The sequence below is a fragment of the Sphaerodactylus townsendi genome, linkage group LG01, assembly GCF_021028975.2.
Source record: "Sphaerodactylus townsendi isolate TG3544 linkage group LG01, MPM_Stown_v2.3, whole genome shotgun sequence".
Classification (NCBI taxonomy): domain Eukaryota; kingdom Metazoa; phylum Chordata; class Lepidosauria; order Squamata; family Sphaerodactylidae; genus Sphaerodactylus; species Sphaerodactylus townsendi.
The window spans coordinates 78,858,474-78,872,458 of NC_059425.1; the positions used below are offsets into that span (position 1 = coordinate 78,858,474).

At 38.9% G+C, this 13,985-nt stretch overlaps 1 protein-coding gene across 6 annotated transcripts in view; it reads right to left on the reverse strand.

Moving 5' to 3' along the window:
* Positions 1–7,134: 7,134 nt before the first annotated feature.
* Positions 7,135–13,985, reverse strand: part of SPAST (spastin) — a 35,633-nt gene continuing 28,782 nt past the window's right edge. For all 6 annotated transcript variants that reach the window (XM_048484638.1, XM_048484626.1, XM_048484633.1 and 3 more), the window contains 5 exons: positions 13,372–13,414; positions 11,989–12,068; positions 11,615–11,685; positions 10,654–10,694; positions 7,135–8,301 (listed from right to left, as the gene is read on the reverse strand). In XM_048484638.1, the coding sequence (XP_048340595.1) occupies positions 8,179–8,301; positions 10,654–10,694; positions 11,615–11,685; positions 11,989–12,068; positions 13,372–13,414 (358 nt within the window). In that variant the 3' untranslated portion in view covers positions 7,135–8,178. The remainder of the gene's footprint in view (positions 8,302–10,653; positions 10,695–11,614; positions 11,686–11,988; positions 12,069–13,371; positions 13,415–13,985) is intronic.

The following is a 13,985-nucleotide window of genomic DNA, read 5'->3' on the forward strand; positions in this document are numbered from 1 at the left end:
CCCCCCAAATTTCCCCAGATTCTCCTTTTAAATCCATCCCCTTTGGCATGGATTTAAAGGGAGAATCTGAGGAACACCCCAAAACAGCATCATTTTCAATGTTGTTTTAACTGGGGACCCCAGATTCTCCCTTTATGGTGGATTTAAAAGGAGAATCTGGGCTCCCTAGTTTAAACACCATTGAAAGTGACTCTGTTTTGGGGTGGATTCCAGCATCACATCAGCTGCCCATGGGGGAGAGGGGGGTGCACAAAACTCAGATTTTGCACCAGGCTCCATTTACCCTGGAGGGGAAGGCAGAAGGGGCTGCCAGCTGGGAGCCCAGCCAGTGGGGGCAGTGTGTGGGGGAGTCTGCCATCCCTGGCCTCGGAGAGCTGCTTTCATAAGCACTGTTCCCCGTTGCGTACCATATGTGGTACTATGTTTGGAGACGGGTATACATCTGTTAACAACAAGGGCATAGCTACTCACTTTCAAATTTTGGTTAAGAGTATGCTTCCACAACGACCCCAACAGTTTGTTGTTTAGGGCTCTCCCGGATGTATGCGGTTCTGAATGGTGGAACATAATTATAGGAAAAATTGCTTCATTGGGTCTGGCCCTAGAGGACCTATAATGAGGGAACCAAAATAAATATTTTGGACAATTAAAACCAGATTGCTTGACCAAGAACAGCAATATTTAATTAGTCAAGCAAGATCAGCATGTTCCCCCTTATCCTTTGGCATCGTTCTTGTGACTGGAAAGATGGCCTCATATTTTTTTACTGATTGATGAGCCCAGGCAACCCTAACCCAGATGTAATGTCTTTTCCCCTACGCTTATTCAAGGGCGATTCAGAAATTTGTCCCTTTCAGACAGGGTATGTCCACATTGTCCATCCCAGGTTGAAACGTTGGAACATATTTTATGTTCTTGTCCGAATTACAACCTTTTGAGAGAAGCTCTGTTATCACAATTTATGTGCAACATCTCTCCCAAAGGTTGTATAATAAAATTACTAAATAGTAATGATGTTGAGATTTTAGGGAATACAACACATTATTTATTGCAGGTGCTCTCATCCAGAGAATTTTAAGATGTTTTTGCCAAATGTGACATTGTTCTGCCAATTGTTTTGATATCTATGCCTAATAAAGGTTGAACTTGTTATAAAAAATCTATACCTACGTCACTGGCTCCATGTTTCAGCCTGAGTCCTGGAAACAGGTGCCAGGCGTGTATTAGACACGAATCCAGTCAGTGGCACCTTCAAAACTACTAACTGCATTTATTTCAGTATGAGCTTTTGCCAGTCAGAGCTCGCTTCTCCAGATATGTGGAAAGGAAATCCTTTGGGGATTAATGCCTGAGTCCCTCCCTTTGCCACAAAAAATCATTTCATTTGGGTGGGACCCCCTGCAAAAGAGATCGGGCTAGGGCAGCAGCTGGGATGCCTGGGCAACCTCTGTTGGAAGGAAGCCCCATCCCCCACACCCAGAGACTCGTGCTCGGCGGCCCGCTGGCCCAAAGGCCAAGGTCCTTGGCTGGAGGCTGCCTGCGGCTTCTTGCCTACGCGGAAGCCACCTGGCTGGCTGAGGGACGAGGTGAAGATCCTTGCCTCTTTCCCAGCCGGGCAGCCTCTGTGGAAAAGAAGGGAGCCCAAGCCACCACCCCTTGTCTGGGGGGCTGCCTGGGGCTTCTTCCCCGTGTGGAAGCCCCCCGGCTGACTGGGTATAAGGCAAAGATCCTTGCCTCGTTCCCCAGCCAGTTGGGCGGTCTCCATGGAAAGGAAGGGAGCCCAAGCCATCAGCCCTCCACTAAGGGTGGCTTGCGCTTCCTCCCCATGCAGGGCCACCCAGCTGGCTTAGGAACGAGGCAGTTATAATTCTGGATGGTTCTCTATGGGGCGGCCTCTATGGGGAGAAAGGAAGTGGTGGGATTACCGGTTCGGTGAACTAGCCGAAAATTTAGCTACTGGTTCTACTGAACAGGTCCAAACTGGCTGAATCCCACCTCTGGGAGGAACCTCTGTGAATTATAATGCCATGGAGTCTGCTCTCCAAATCAGCACTTCTTTGAGGAACTGCTCTTCATAGTCCGGCGGTCAGTTATAATTCTGGATGGTTGGCAACCCTATGTGATAGCAAGAAAAATACTACAGAAAATGTTGAAGGTAAACTGCATGATAGTGTATTGTAGTAAGATATAGCACAAATCTACTGGCACATTAAAGGCTAACATTTTACGATGAACATTCCTGGGTCACAGCATACTTTATCAGGAAGGTATGTGATTGAAAATGGTACTGGGGAGGGCTGGGGGTTTTTTTTAGAATTACTTTTATTTCATATCTATATAGTTTGTATTGTTCCATGTTAATACTCATTCAAGGAACTCAGAATATGATCTGTGACCTATAAAAATTCATATTGAAGTCTTAGTCTTCTAGTTGCTGCTAGATGTTTGTTTTATATTGTTTATGAAGACAGTTTTTGCAGAATGCAGCCATCTTGAGAGTCTGTGACTGAAGGCTAGAGTAGATGGAAACATCCACACAGCTGATCTGTGGATTGCACTACTGTTTTATGGTGATTTAAAAATGCAGAAAGGGCCTGATCCTGATTGGCCCTACAGCATAATAGACCGTGGTATTCTTGTTCTTCACCCAGGGCCTAAGTGCTTAAACGGCACACTCACACACACCCCAAGGGCTGGTTTGGGTCTTGAAAAAGAGCAAAGGGAACAAGAGCACCTCAGTCTGTCATGCCATGGTCCTAACTGAGATCAGGCCTTCACAGCATTTTGGATCTTGTTTGAACCTTACAGAACAAAAAAGTCTTATTGGAGACCCTGAACAAGAGATAGAAGCATTGTTAGCAGTAATCTAGGTAAGAAATGAAAGGTCCAGTTTATAGCTACAGAAGGCTTGAGAGGACTACCACTTAAAGTTATTTTGTTGAGGAAGAACCAGGTGTTTTTTAAATGTTCAGGGAGAAGTGAAATGGTTTTTCTGTGGCCAGGCCCAAGTGTGACCATGGGGTGCAAGGGAAGGGAAGACAACCAAATTAAAGCATAAGACTTCATACCTTAGCAAGAAAATTGAGGGAAAGGAAATCAGTTGAGAATATGAAGAAACTTCTTCAACGTGGATATTAAAGCTGCAATTGAAACAGCCAAAATGGAAACAGTAGATACGCAGTTGGAGAAACAGCCAGAGATGAGGACGAGATCTCAGAGCGACATCTTAGCTAATTTTGATGAAGTCACTCACGAACAGTTACTTAAAGTTGTTGATTTGGCAGATATTGATTTAGCATTATATATCCCACAACAATTCTGTTTACCAAGAGGAGGAAGTTTATCTAGAAACCATGTGGCTATGTTTAATTAGAGGTCTGCATTCTAAGGATTTCACATCTAGTAGAAGTATAAAAGTCTGAATTTAAAACTGATACATATCTTGATAGAACTTACTGTTACCAGAACTAAGGTTTTAGTATTGAAGTAGCTACTCCAAGTATTATTGTTTTATTTAGAATCTAACAAAACCAATTAAAAATTCAGCACATTTATTTAATCAAAATGACTTACAGTAGAGTTAAGATTTTCATCTTGTCCAAGAAACCAAATGGAAGTATTCTATGCACTTTTCCCATATCACATTAGAAATATTAACAACAAAGTTTAATAGGCAGCAGGTTCAAAAGGCATGTTTGGACCAAGTAATGAAATAAAACTGAAATGAAAACAAGTTACAATATTTTATCAAGAAAAATCAATCTGAAATCATGCTTTTCATGTTTTGTTTTGCCATTACAATTTTATATCTTGATACAAATAGCAATGCCCAAACTTTAGAAGTTTATGAGAAAACATCTGATAACTTTGAGTAAAAAATTCAAAATGGCCACTCCATAGCTAAGAATCCGGTCAATATGAAGAAATTCCAGCTTTGACAGGACCTTTGATTTCAAATTCAGAAATCATTAGTAGCATCTCAAGGACCTTCCTACATAAAGATTTCTTTTAAAAAATTGATAATGTTTATTAAATATTTGTCTCACAATTGTATTCAAAGTTATACAAAAAAAATCTAAGAAAGAACGAAAAAGAAAAAAAACGAACTTCCAACTAGCATTACATTTGTTCACTTAGATCTTATCAAAATTAATTTCTATATAAATCAAGGTATAATAATATTCTAGTTATTCTAAATAATGTAATTCATTGCTTTAAGATTTCTATAAGAAATCTCCCAAAGACAAAATGCAGAGACAGTTGCCAAGTAATATTTTCAGATAGTAAGCCAGAACAGTATATAGGAATTTTCCCCTCAGATGTAGATAATAGCACAGTTAAATTATGTTTTATTGAGATGCTTTAATTACTTAAGACCATAGTACTGGACAAACTTCCCAAATGGTCATGTACAGACAATGCAGTGACAAATTCTGTTTCTACCTTGAACAGACATTATTGCCACATTCCCAGCATTGGGCTGAATACTTACTGAACCTGTAATAACGTATATACCATATCAGTATATTTGCAGGAATCACATTTACTTGAAACAAGAAATAGAATTTTAATCATACTGAATTACAGCTTGAAAGGGAACCTACATTTACAGTGTAATTCTAAAGAGAATTACTCCAGTCTAATCCTGTGCATTTCCGTGAGTTCAGACTAATGTAACTGCATAGAATTACACAGTGAAATCTACAGTAACAGAACTATAAAAACATTATTTAGCCACTAAGTGATCCACACAGTTGTGTTCCCCTCCCACTTTGTTACATTTGGGAAGTATTAAGAATTACAGTAACTGACCCATGAATCACAAAAGCTTTTCAAAGAAATTGAGGACATGAGGAATAACATCTCATTCAGATAACGAATGAAAACTAAATTTGCTTGAACATTTTTGGGACAAATTGAAATATAACAATAGTCCCTGCTGATACTACTTACCATAAAACCTAACAGTATAGAAAGGACACACAATATTTATTTATTTATTTATTTATTGTTGTATTTATAAACCGCCCTCCCCCGGAGGGCTCAGGGCGGTGTACAGATAAATAGGTAGAGCACATTAAAATCAGTAAAACTGAATTTAGGTAAACATTAAATAATGGCTCTACGTCATTAAAACCAACCCCATTAAAAGCAGCGTTCTAACAACAAAATATCAATGGCGTCCATCTACTAAATCCCCTTGGAGGAAAAGGAAGGGGGGGAAGGGACGGCATGGTCCATAGATGACATAAAAGGAAGGGGGGGGAGGGGGGAACCATCAGCGGCCGGCCTCCCCGAAAGCCCGGCGGAACAGCTCTGTCTTGCAGGCCCTACGGAAATCATTAAGATCCCACAGGGCCCGCGTAGCTGGAGGTAGAGCGTTCCACCAGGCAGGGGCAGGCCAGAGCTTGTAAAGAGGCTCTGGCCCGAGAGTGGAGAAAACCATGCCGCATCATTGAGGGGCCAGGGATCACCAGTAAGTTGGCCTCTGCCAAACGCAGAGGCCGATTTAAGACGTATGGGGCAAGGCGGTCCCGCAGGTACGGAGGTCCCAGACCACGCAAGGCCTGCATCTGTTTTTTATTGCATCTGTTCAAGTAATTATGCATCTGTTCAAGTAATTATGACAAACCTTTTCCAAATAACATAGCAATGCCATTTTCATCCAGTTGATTTTACCTCATCAAGTGTTTCTACCTAAATTTTAGTACGGTTTGAACAGTACGAAAATAGTTTCTCACATTTCCAGGATACTGCTGTGAGAGGACAACTTATTCAACCACAAGTAATAAATTTCCAATCTGTTGTTTCTCCTATGGGAGACTCTTGTCAATGTAGCTGGGCAGTTACCCCGAGCGCAGTCCTGAGCCAGATAGCATTCTTATTCCCAGTGAAATCATCAAATATGAAACAAAGGTCTACAGCCTTTGTTTACAGCTAATCTCTGTGACTGGGATTTCCATAAAGTTCAAAACCTGAGTTGAGTTCGAGCTTGTAAAATAAGATTCCTAATTCACTTACTTTTGTCTTTCGCTCAAGGTTCAGCTGCATCAGGAAGATAAGAATGTAGATGTTCTCTTCAGTTGCCAATATTCTAAGTAAATTTTGTGATTTCAGAGGGGAGATTTGACAGATTTGGTGGTGAAAGTCTGTCCAAACGTGAAATCATAGTATTAGCTTTTTATTCTAATTTTAAATGAGAGAGATATTTATTGCCATTTCAAATGTAATCATGTCTTGCCTGGCAACACTTGTATTTCCCCATAGGAAGAGGGCAAACAAATATCCCTGAACTCCTCTGTCTCTAGACTAATCAGTATTGCATAGTATTTATAAGAATTGATCACCCTTATACTCAGGAAGGCAGTTTTCCCTTGTCTGGGCTTAAGTAACTTGCAGGGGATAGGAGAGAGAAGGGAACCAATACAATATTTCAAATACTGAAGCAAGCCTTTAATTAATAGACGAAAGGGACATCTTAGAAATTGTCTACTTATGCATCAAGAGATCAGTGACACATAGCTAATACACACAGTTTTGACTCATAGGGAACTAACGGCAAATACACTATATCTTTGATGCAAAGTAGGTAGACAAACTATTTAGAAAGGGACATTGAAGACATGCAGCTTGAATATATCTTCTTTTTCAAGCTCTCGCAAGAAATGAGCTTCTGACATTGATATGAAGCACCTGCCATGTACAATCAACTTATTGAAAAACCATTATGTTGTATTTTAATACTACTGTACAGCCTTCTGAAAATCTTGTTAGCTTTTAACAATGGATTTTAAAACAATTTAGATTGTGCTTGTGGTCTGGCTTTGCACATACAGTGTTATTCTGGCTATCACTGCTAATATCTAGCAATGACTAAGTCTATGTAGAAGTGCTAAAAAGCTCATCAGTTTATAATCAGTAAGTTTATATTGTAACTATAGAGAGTAAGAGAAGAATTTTGTTTGTCTCATTTTCATTCAATAGAGTCCAAAATAAATCTTCCTTCTAACTGGAAGGCACAATTTTAAAAGTAGGAAACATTAATAGAATCCCTAATTCTTATTTTCTACTGACCTCCCCAACACCCCACCCACATCAAGTTATGAAGCAATGAAAAATGGAATACTCTTCTGGTTTTTACTTCGGTGATATTTTAATCAGAACTTTTGAATAAGAGAACAAACTATCAGTTTTGTAAACACCAAACCATTATACCACAAAGGAGCGAATATGCCTCACCTTTAATCTTAAAAAGCCATGAATTTACATGTCATTCATACCATAAAAATTAATGTATTTACAAGAAACAGTTTAGTTACTGCACTTTTTAAAAGTCAGTTGAGTCTTTTTGCAGATTATAGTCCACAAACTGAAGTACATGAAACGTATAAAAGACTAACATAATTAAACAAGTAATCATAGCCATGATCACTTGCATAGATTAAAAATTTTCAGAGTGGCAACTTCTCTGGCTTTCAGTCACTGTAAGTCTGAAACTAAGTTCCTTTGACAGTCAATGCCATTACTCATATTTCTTGGGCTCAAGTCTACAATATCAGAAAAATATTGCAAGAAAAGAATGACTTAAGAGTAGAAACTCTAAGCCACTTGATGTTGCAGCTGGCTTCACTGGTCATTACTGTCTGGCAGTCATATATCTCTTTCTAAGTTCTATAGACTGCAAAGTTCCATTAGAACAAAAAGCAACAGACCAGTTCTTTTATACTTTATGCTGTTCTGGATGTATCAAGTGTATTTTAATTTGGCACATTACAGATTTATTTATCAAGAAAATGGATAGACTTTACAATTAGAAGCTAACAAAAAAAAATGTCATGAGCAAAAAAAGCATTCTTTCCAAGAGATAATGCCATTAGAATATTTCAGTCAGCAACAAAATAGACCAATTACATTTCCTACCATCACATAATTGCTAGAGTTTTTCCTCCAATATCTTTATTGTGCTCTCTTAAAACGCCCTGTATATAAATCCAGATGTTAAAGGCTGAGAGATCTTGATCAACAATTCTATTTGTTTCCCCCTTATAATCAGCCTCATTTCAGTGCTGACACTTAGAAATCTTTAGAGTCCTGTAAACACGGGCTGCGTTCCAGCAGGAGTCTGAATCAACTGTCCTTTGCTGGCACCATTCTCCTTTAATTTTATAAAGCTGTATATCAGACCGTGGTATCTCCAAAATCCTTGTTCCAGCGAATATAAGCTTCCAAGGTCTGAGGACTGAGACTACGCTTTATTTTCTTCAATGACTCAGTGAAATCTGACAATCGGATGTTCCTCATCTAAAAGCAAAGAGAGCATTTTACATAAATATCTATATTTTGGGCAGGCTTTTCAGGTTGTATTTGAAACCAAGACGAAACTGAACTTTAACATTTGGCTATGAAATTTTATAGAATTTTTAAAAGGGAGAACAAAACTCAAGCAGAGGAAACAATTATATTAACTCTGTTTTCTGATTTCACTAGTTGGTTCTATATATGTCAATTTCAAGGTTGCTCACAGTTACTTCTTTTCACTACCGACATTTGTTGGCTTCAATCTTGAACACATGTTTAAACTTCTCACGGTCACACCTGTGACTGAAACTACATGTTCTGTAAAGATGGCAGCTATCCAGTGGTATCTTATTTTTATTTATTTATTTATTTCTTCGACTAGCGGGGGGAGGGGGAGGGGAGGGAGGGTGGCATGCAAGGGAAGGGGAGGAAGGGAGGGGTGGCATACAAGGGAGGGAAGGGGAAGGGGCCCGGCATCTGGACATGGCCCATCCACCTTAGCGGAGGGAAGGGAGGGAGAGGGAGGGCTCTGGTCGGTGTACAACAACTAATATAATCTAAAATAACAAGAAGAGCACATTCAATAAATACATACAATATAATAAAATTAGGGCTCTAAATCTCACATTGAAACCGTATCTGTCAATTTCTTATACGCAGTGAGGCTTTATTCAGATTATACACAAAACATGGTTTCTGAAACTATCTCTGGTTAGTTTAGCAGGTATAAGTAACATAATCTAGTTGGTGAGTAAACCTGTTTGTCTATTTCTTGCTCCTTCTGAATCCCACCAGGAGATATTCTCTCTACGCTGCTACATCTGTGATCAGAGGGCCACAAGAGGCAATACTGCTTAAAGTGGTTTGTTAATTCAGATGTTACAATGAATCGCAATTGTACAAAAATTGCTAAAAGTAACTACAAAACCTCATTTGGAACTAACAAACTGAGACAATACACAAAAAGGACCTTGGTGACACCCTGCTGCCAGAGAAGTCTGGAATTCTGAGGCTGTCTTTTTCTAATAATCTACGATCAAGATGCAAGTACATGGTTAGCTTTGGTACTGACCAACTCATCTCTGTCACTAACATGGGGCCCTACCTCCTGGGTCTCTGAAAACTACCTGGGTTTCTGGGCCTCATGTTAGGGACAGATATAAGTTCGTCACTACCTAAACTAAGTGGGCTTTGATCAAACAACTTAATGCTTTTTGTTTTGACAGAAGACTTCAGATTTCTAAATTTCTTCCTGAGTTTTAGACCCCAGTTTTGAACATGCTTGTAGACTATGTGGTGACACATCTTAAACCGTTTTCAGTACAGCTTTAGACAACACATGAAAAACACGGACAACTTTAGAATGTTTGCTTTCTCATAATCTTGTACTAAATTATAAAAAAATGTATATTGTCTTCCTATTTCCATTAAATTGTTTAATAATGTGGCCCACATTAAGTTATACAAATGAGACCATTCACATTGTGAAACACATTGTTAAAACAGTAAATATTAAAAGCTTGCATAATTTTTTTAAGTATTTGAAGTACAGGTGTGTCTAGGGACAACTCAAAGCACTGGTTCCTACACTGAAGCCCCTAAATGGTTTGTCTTTTCTCATACTGTCCTGTTCAACAGTTAGCATCTTCTTCACAAGCTCTGCTGTCTGTGCTCCCACCTGCAGAGGTGAGGTTGACCACCAGGAGCAGGGCTTTTTCAGTGGTGCTCTCTTTGGAAGGCCCTCCTACTTGAGGCTTGCTTGACACATAACTTACTCTTTTAACCATCTGACCAACACATATTTCTACCCAGGCTTTCGGCTAAGGCACAGGTGTCAAACTTGTGGCCCTCCAGATGTTATGGACTACAGCTCCCATAATCTCCTGCCAGCATCATGCTGGCAGGGGATGATGGGAACTGTAGTCCATAACATCTGGAGGGCCACGAGTTTGACACCTATGGGCTAAGGGGTTTGATCTTTTAACATTATTTTTACAGTCTCCTTCTAGTCTGAGAACTATTTTACATGGAGAAGTTTACAGATTTTATACAGTGCTAATTTTACAAGTTTATACGCTGGCTGAGTTTTTAACTGCTGTTTTATAGGTTGCTAATTTTCATAGTTTTATGCTTTGTGTTTTTAGTATGTTTGTGAGCTGCCATGAACAGGTCCCTGGAAAGACAGCATACGAGTTTTCTAAATACACAAGTATAAATGCACAACCTATGCAACAGATATAAAAACATAATTTCTTCTCTGACTATTGTTAAACAACCTGTATTCTATTTATAAAGGTTATGAAACAAGACAAAAGATAGGGGATTGGGTGAGAGAGGTGCTGCAAAAATACATACCTCACTGGCAGACATATTCTTCACTTGTTCAGGCTTTAGTTCTGCATATTAGAATAAATACAATGAGTGAATTTCAAAACAAAAACAGTCACATCAGAAGCCTCGGGTACTTAGGGAAGGCAACGCTAGTAGCGGTAAAGTTCTATCAATTTTCAGTTATCAAGGATAGTATGTAAAATTAATGTTGCAGACTAATGAATAATATAGGGAGAAATGAACTGGAGATGTAAAAACTGTTAAAGTATTTTCTTAGTATTTCAGTACTAGATATTATTCTCAGCTTTAGGAAGACCCATGCCGAACATTTATGAACAACTGATTTTTACAGAGGATATGTACACCATATTTATACCAGGAGATTCAAAGAGGCACGTATGAGGGCTTCTGTATGCATCTTCCTTCCCCCTGCAGCCCTTCCATTGCTTCAGAGGGCATTCTTTAAGATGTCCACCAAGGTCATCAGTCCTACCATTTTCGGATTACAGCAATTTTATACAGCAATTTTAAGCTAAGTTTCAAAAAAATCCCTTGTTACTTTATTCAGAATCACCAAACAGCAACTAACATTTCATTTATCTTTTATGCCTGAAAATCTAACCTTAAAGTATATTCTCAATGCTCATTTACAGTATTTTAAGTGACAAAAATTTATGAATCTTTCTTTGTGCCTGAGTGCTCTAGTAGGGTCCACAGAAATGAATGTAATTCACTGATTCAACACTGCATGCACTAGGATAATGACAAGCTGATTTCTGACACAGATGGTATAGTAAGGTTATGCCTGAATACACAATTCATTCTACATGTGGCAGTTTCCAACAGTAACCAGCTTACAAGGAGGTGTAAACTGCAAGGATCATATGATACCAGCTTTGAAACAATGCTTTAATAGTTTATATCTGGGGTGGGAGGGAGGGTTCTAGCCAGTTGCATTTTTCCCTCAATAAGTAATTATGCTTACCTCTAATAGGGCCAAGAGCTGCATCCTTTGCTAATGCTGTTAAGTCACTCCCAGAGTATCCTTCTGTCATTCTTTATAAAAAGAAAAAAATGAACATTTAGTTTCATAATTTCTTAATTAAGAAGTGTTCTATTTAATATTTTACAGTTTATTTTACCAATTAAGCTACAGAAATAGCTGTAAAACATCAGTGACATTACAATTGTAAGACAGATATAAATATCTTACATCTCCACTACTTATATAAAAAGCCAGGAAATCAAACACGCATATAAAATATACATACCATTTACGTTTAGCATTCTTGCTAATGAACAATAGTTACAAATACTGCCAATTATACACCAGTAAGAGTTAGCAATAAAGTCACTTACCTTGCTAGCTGTGCCAGCTCTTTTTGGGTTAATGGATTTCCTTGCTTGCTCAAGAGATTTTTCAGTAAAAGCAACCGTGTCTGTTAAGAAATATTCAATAGTTGTGTGTCAAGCCACAAAGTCTCGAAATGACAAAGGATCCAGTACTATAGCTTCTGTCCAAAACTTTGTTTTCCTCTCTTGAAAAAGAATCCCAAACAGAGTCAGATCCAACGGCATCTCCCGCTTAAAAAGTATCAGACACCATGTACTAGAGAGTTCAGCACTCATGTTGGTCACACGGTGCAATCTCTGTTCCCTATAAAAGCATTTTTCTTCTGCTTTTTGAAAGGCCCTTCTTCTGGTACTTATGTGCAAAGAGAAGTAGTGCCATACCTCCTGCCCCTCTTTGTGCACTTTAAGAGGAGCAGCAGAGGGTGCGGTGATAGCATTCAGTGGTAAAGAGGATGATTTTTTTAAAGTGTAGGCAGGTTCAAATACCCATCTCCCCCCCTCCCCCACAAGCTGTTCCTTGCCTTTGTCTCTTCCCCAGCCCATGCCAACTGCTTCTCCAGGGCTCGGAGCACATGCTTCTGGTATGGATACCTCCATTCCAAGAAAGTTCTTGGCTTTATTCTTTTCTGCCCACTGATCAGTCTTACCATGCTTTGCATCTGTGCTTGTAGTTTGGAGCCCCTGTCCCCCAAGAAAGCTGATCTGTAACAGGTAGAGGGGTAGCTCCTTGCCACAAGTGTGAGCAAGGGATATTCTAAACTGTAAAGTGCCACCCATGTTCTTCTGATGCTAAGATGGTTTTCCTATACCTGCTTCTCATAGCCTGGCATCCAGTGACTTGGACTTGACAGCAGAGAGATAGAACTGAAATTAGGAACACATGGCTGTATCTGGACTAATTTTTATAAAAGCAGAAGGGTTTCTATCCACAGAACTTACTACCTTGGCCTTCCCCTTTCACAACAACCCAAAATCCCCCTGAAATCCCTTTCTGGCAGGAGGTCCCTTCTCTAGGAACAGGATTTTGGGCTTGCACGCCATGGACAGTAATCCTGGTGATTGTCTAAAAACTAGCCTAGATCCAAGCCACCAAGCATTATACAGTACAGACAGTAGCATCTAACTGGGGATCTCTGGTTTCTCAAACGTTATTCAGATTCAGCATATGATCAATTTTTTACAAACATGAACTCTTTTCAAATGAAAACTGAAAAGTCTTTCAATAGAAGAAAGCAGACTGTGGAATAGAAACATGTATTGCTGTGGAGACATCATGTTTGTAGAAACTATGTGAACTGTAAACTGCAGATTTAAGCAAAGAAAATAGTCTGAATCCCTATAAGAACTAAAGTGCACTAGTAGGTGAAGATGCATTAAGAAGCCATGTACCTCTTCATTTGGTAAAGATACATACACTCGCTTGGTGAATCGCCTGAAAAACAGATAGAAGCTGTAGTAAGGAAATCAAAAGACCTTGAGATCTAAAAGATCTGTCAATATTTAAGAGCAGACATCACACTTTTCTAGGTAAGAACTGAAATAATGGTTGTATTCAGAGATGGCAGCAAGTTAGATTTTCCTTCTGAAAGAACGCTGTCCATAAATGCAGCACATCTTTCCCAAAATATTTATGCCACAAAGCCTGAAAACTGTAAAAATTCAAATGTTTATTCAATGAAGTTAGTCTGAGTTATGCTTTTCTCCGTAAAAAAATAATTCATAAACATGTCATGTTTGCACAATTTAGTATACACACAGAGCTAGGAACCAAGACACTCACACGGAATATGCTTAAAGTAAGCCAGTGCAAGCATGATCTGAGTTCTCCCTGTACTATTCATTATATATCTACAGTGACAAAAATTTCTGGAGAATTTGGAGTTATGAGGAAAACATTTTTGAAATGTTAGTATAACTTTTTACTAACCACAATTTATTTTTAACATAAAATGAAATTCATATATATTAGAATATAAAATTGTACTATTTGGCATATCTAACAA